Genomic DNA, 2,786 nt, shown 5'->3' with positions numbered 1-2,786 from the left:
ACACACACACACACCCACACACCCACACACACACACACACACACACACACGCACACAGCATAATAAAACAAATGCCTGAGAAAATAAGAATGGGTTTTGAGTAAGCTTTTGAATGTGGACACAGTTGTGGAATGGGGTTGACATTTTTTAATCTAAAATGATCACCAACTGAGCGATTAGACGACTTACCGATTAATTGCTTGTTTTACAAATTGTCAGAAAAAAAGTGTTTATTAATATTAACTTTCTGATGGAGCGATTTGATAGGAAAGACGTTCTCAGTCGATGGAGATGAGTCTTCTGAATAAATAATTACAACAACTTATGTTAATATATAACCACCTCTGGTCTTGGAGCCCAGACTCCTGCAGGAGCTGGTTCCAGGCGTGGTTCCGCGTTGACTTTCCATCCACGTGTCAATTGAATTATCTGAAGTTTGGAACAAAAGCTCATGTGACTAAAGCTGGTGAAACTGTGTTTCCATCCTACGGCTTTAAAGCTGTTTGTTGCTTGTAATAAAGTAGATATTATATTATATATAATATATAATATATTATTAAGTAGATACCACTGCAATCACTGTTTTTGGCTCTTGTTGGCAACAGTTTTGCCATTTTGTGGTGCCTTCTTGGCCCCTTGTTGGCTAAAGGTCAAGTGATCACCGAGTTAATAGGATTGCTCAGCGAGCAGCTGGACGCTCGGTCCCAGCTCTTCAGTTTGACCAAATGCCCACGGACACATGCCCTGCAGACTGTCGGATCAACACTGTTTTTTGCGTCTTTCCTCAAAGAAATCAAAAGCACAATGGGACAAGAAGAGAGCCACCGTAGGGAGGTGGATTTGGCACAAATTCAGGAATTGTGCCTCACTTTCATGAAGGCGTGTCCGAGCGGAGCGTTGCATTTACACGAGTTCAAGAGGATCTTCGGGGTGCCGAAAAGCTCTGCAGAGGAGTCCCTCTACATTGAGACAGTATTCAACTCCTTCGACACAAACAAGGTAAAATATGCAGCAATTTCTCATTTCAGAAGTAGATATTTGTAGCTCTATTACAGGTGCAACCGTAAGGAAAGTCTCTGAACAAAGTCTGTCTCATCTGTTTTCATTTGTATCATAATGTACCAGCGTGAACCAACCATGAAGCAATCCTCTGTTCCTCTGGTGCCCTTTCTTATCTAACCCGGGGTAAAGTTGGTTTAATGTTGGACAGCTGTCCGTTGTCCCCACTTCATCAGCTCCGTGTCAAAGCTTTGATTTCCCCCAGGCTTAGGTTAAGTTGGTGAGGTAATTAAGAAGACGTTTTCACAGTTCTGATCAACTTTAAATGAAGATGCTGTGGAAAGTCAAAAGAACTGATAGTCTTTCCAACATGCCTGTCAGTATAGTTGTAGTTAGGGCCCCCCCATTTCAATCTTTAATAACCTTTTGGTTTTTCAAAATGGAAATCTCAAATCACTTCTGTTGTAGAGCATGACAGCCATTAAACATCCTACACTTGTGAGTTTGTGAAAAGAACATTTATTTGATATTGTAAAATACAGCAAATTAAAGTTTTTGCACATTTCAAGATTGCAATTTGAACAGCTTGCTCATTTCTGAAGATATTGACATCAAATCACCTTGCATCATCTTTGACAACCTCTCACAACTTTCAAAGTCAAAGTCAAAGTCAAAGTCTGCTTTATTGTCAATTTCTTCACATGTCAAAAACATACAAAGAAATCGAAATTGCGTTTCCCTCTATCCCACGGTGACAAGACATTTATAACAAATTTGGTCCACAGACAAACATAACATTCAAGTAAACAACATTAAAAAAAAAGTAAAAATAAGAAGATATATACAATGAGGAAAATAAGAGCAGCGATATTTGTTTTAAAAATGTGCAATTATGCATACTGGTGACGGTCTATGTAATGTAGTAGCTGTAATGTAACAGCTGTTAGTGTGTGAAAAATGGCACGATTATTAGAAAATGATATCATTGTGTGTCTTATTAAACCTTCGGTACATTGTGAATTGAACACTGCTTGGATTGTTCCACAGCAGCCACGTTTGTGTTGTATTCCCACAGAATAACACACTTGATTTCATCGAGTATGTGGCAGCACTTCACCTGATCTTACGGGGCAATCTGGAAGACAGGCTCAAGTGGTCCTTCAAGATGTACGACAAGGACGGGAACGGCAAGCTGGACAGGACGGAGGTGAAACGGCTCATCGGGGTGAGGAGGACACATCTTCACAAATCAACTGTTCATAGTGAACATCACTGTTCTGGGACTTGTTTCTGAGACAAATACAAAGGTCACGAGTGTGTTGGAAGTGGAGTGGGATATGTTCAGCTGAAGTCACTGCTGGGTTTTATAACACTAAGCCTCTCAAGGCAGATTATAGTTCAAGGCTTAAGGGCGGGGGGTCACGGCCTGAGGGGTTGCAGGGTGTTAGGTGGGGAGAGGACGGTCTCCGTGCATGCGGACTATTCTTATAGCAAACATCTTAAGTGTGCTTTACAGTAAGCCTCCACCTCCAGACACCTGAAATTAGCCCACTGTCAATGAGATCTGATTCGCTAATGAGGTAATATGCTATGTTTTACTTCACAATGACCTACAAACTAAATGATGTATTCCTTATTATTTTTGGGGTATAAAACATGTCAAATTCTCAACTTATGGGACGTATTTGGGAGTCTCTTCAGTCGTTTCATAAAATTCACTGGAAAATATATGATTTTCTCGCCTAAATTTTTACCCCCTAAAACATGCTGCAGTTTCCACATGCTTT

The 2,786-nt window shown here is 40.5% G+C and overlaps 1 protein-coding gene across 1 annotated transcript in view; it reads left to right on the top strand.

Moving 5' to 3' along the window:
* The first annotated feature begins 712 nt into the window (after positions 1 to 712).
* guca1g (guanylate cyclase activator 1g) overlaps positions 713 to 2,786 on the top strand; it is a 4,376-nt gene continuing 2,302 nt past the window's right edge. The window contains exons 1-2 of the mRNA XM_034866840.1: positions 713 to 999; positions 2,075 to 2,224. Coding sequence (XP_034722731.1) covers positions 805 to 999; positions 2,075 to 2,224 — 345 coding nt within the window. The 5' untranslated portion in view covers positions 713 to 804. The remainder of the gene's footprint in view (positions 1,000 to 2,074; positions 2,225 to 2,786) is intronic.

This window comes from Etheostoma cragini, chromosome 1 (assembly GCF_013103735.1).
Source record: "Etheostoma cragini isolate CJK2018 chromosome 1, CSU_Ecrag_1.0, whole genome shotgun sequence".
In the NCBI taxonomy this organism is placed as follows: domain Eukaryota; kingdom Metazoa; phylum Chordata; class Actinopteri; order Perciformes; family Percidae; genus Etheostoma; species Etheostoma cragini.
This window is presented reverse-complemented; position numbering and strand designations above follow the sequence as displayed.